A 1,978-nucleotide genomic window follows, 5' to 3' on the forward strand; every position below is an offset into this window, starting at 1 on the left:
CCATGGGGTGTGGCAGCATCCCCCTCTCATGGCAGCTTAGACTTTTTCCTCCCTATGTCCCGCAGCCGCGTTCCCGCTGGGGGCTCTGGGAGACCTGCCCCCCTTCTCCATCCTCAGCAGCGACACCATCCAGATGGATCTGAAGGTAAGTGCTGCCGCTTCCCCCAGCCCTGGGTGAGTTGGGTAGTTCAGGGGACGTGGTGGCCACTTGTCGAAGGCTCCTCTTCCTCCAGCTCTCTTCAGGAACGCATTTGCTGGAAGATGCTGCTGAGCATGGTCCAGCCATGGCCGCGCCAGTGGCACCACTGGGTCTCTCTCTACCTTACTCTTCACTTGCTAATCCTTGAGGGCAGCACGAGCCAGATTGACACTGCTTAATTAAGCGTAATTACAGCACTCATGGTTGTGAGTCAGAAAAGCTCAGTGTTCCCAGGAGCAGCGGTCCCTGCTCATGGGCAGGTTCCGCCTGTCCGGGGTTTGTAAGAGTGCGGTGGGTAACGGACAGGGACACAACAGGGCTGGCAATAGCGGCCACGCGTCTTTCCCATCAGAAGATGCGAGAGGGTTTTGAAGGGAAAGCTGTAGCAGATGCAGCTGTTGCCTATGCTAGAACAGTCTGAAGAGGCCACAGGCTGATTGACATGTCAATTAACCCCTTGTGAGCCTCCCCCAGAGGTGCAGGGGTGGGCAGGGTGCCTGCTGTGGCCACAGTCCCCTGAAACCCGCCAATGTCCCTCCTCCCCTAATCTGTCTCCTGCAGCTCCGTGTTGGGGATGAGGAGGGTGGAGTGGTGACCTCCACACAGGAACTGTCTCTTCCTGCCACCCTGCTGCTGTCCACTGGCCGCCCGCCACTTCTCACCCTATCCCAGCGCAGCCTCAGCACCCTGCTGGAGCAGGTCCAGGAGCAGGGAGCCTTCAACCTCAACATCACCAACGCGATGGCCAGTCATGACGCCCATTTACAAAGCCAGGTCAGGGTCCTGGTCACTCTTGGGTGACACAAGGGTGCTCACCCTCCTGTGCTTGTGTGTGTTCGTGGTGTCTGGCTAAGCCCACCGAGGGCTTTGCACAAATCCTCCTGGCCACCAGCGCTGCTGTTGCTGTTCCCGCAGGTGTCTGACAGCTTCCCACTGTCCACGTCTGCCCTCACCCAGTCCATCCCCCAGGTCAGCCACCTCCTTTGTGTGCATTGACCCCCAACACCTCCAGCCACACCAAGACCCCCTTGTCCTGAGCTCTCCCTGCCCCGTGCAGCTCGCCAGGATCCTCCCCGGTTCTCTGCCGCTGGAGCTGCACGTGCGGGTGGCCAACGAGCCAGGGCTGGCCATGGGGGGCGGAAGACCCCTTGTCCTGAGCTCGCCCTGCCCCGTGCAGCTCGCCAGGATCCTCCCCGGTTCTCTGCCGCTGGAGCTGCACGTGCGGGTGGCCAACGAGCCAGTGCTGGCCTTGAGGGGTGGAAGAGCCACCGCCACCCTCAAAGCCTCCATTGATGTCATCAGTCCTGCCCTGCGGTCCTCCCTCTTCTCCCTCGACACGGTGAGTGGGTCCTGGGGGAGGCGACCTCTGGCCTCATGGGGTAACGGGTGAGGCTGGCTGTTCTCCAGCATCCCCTCGGCTTGTCCTGCCCTCGGCCGTGTCGTACTTGTACTGGGGAATTTCCTACATCTTCAAAGCGGTGTCCTTTAAAAACGCTCCTAACCAAGTGCTGGTGAAATGTTTAAGGAGTAAAACAAATCAAACTGGGAAGGGAGAACACTGGGGAGAGAGATACAAGATGCCATCTGTCAAAAACAGTGATTTCTCGGCACAGACAGGTGTTTTGTCTCAGAGTGGGTTGTTCACAAACACACTGGGTTTTCTTTTCAAAGGGAAATAACCTCATTCCTTCCCTTGTTCCAATTTCAGGACATCGTTCTGGACATCACCTCTTCGGTTTCCAACGGCAAACTGCAAACCTCCCTGGCTCTCGACAGGTC

At 58.5% G+C, this 1,978-nt stretch overlaps 1 protein-coding gene across 1 annotated transcript in view; it reads left to right on the forward strand.

The window, feature by feature from the left end:
- Positions 1-1,978, forward strand: part of LOC104491421 (BPI fold-containing family B member 4-like) — a 15,337-nt gene that overhangs the window by 2,232 nt on the left and 11,127 nt on the right. Inside the window, 5 exon segments of the mRNA XM_010133846.1 lie at positions 66-145; positions 761-973; positions 1,115-1,168; positions 1,257-1,538; positions 1,908-1,975. Of these exon segments, the coding sequence (XP_010132148.1) occupies positions 66-145; positions 761-973; positions 1,115-1,168; positions 1,257-1,538; positions 1,908-1,975 (697 nt within the window).

Source organism: Buceros rhinoceros, unplaced genomic scaffold (assembly GCF_000710305.1).
Source record: "Buceros rhinoceros silvestris isolate BGI_N320 unplaced genomic scaffold, ASM71030v1 scaffold22773, whole genome shotgun sequence".
Taxonomy (NCBI): Eukaryota; Metazoa; Chordata; class Aves; order Bucerotiformes; family Bucerotidae; genus Buceros; species Buceros rhinoceros.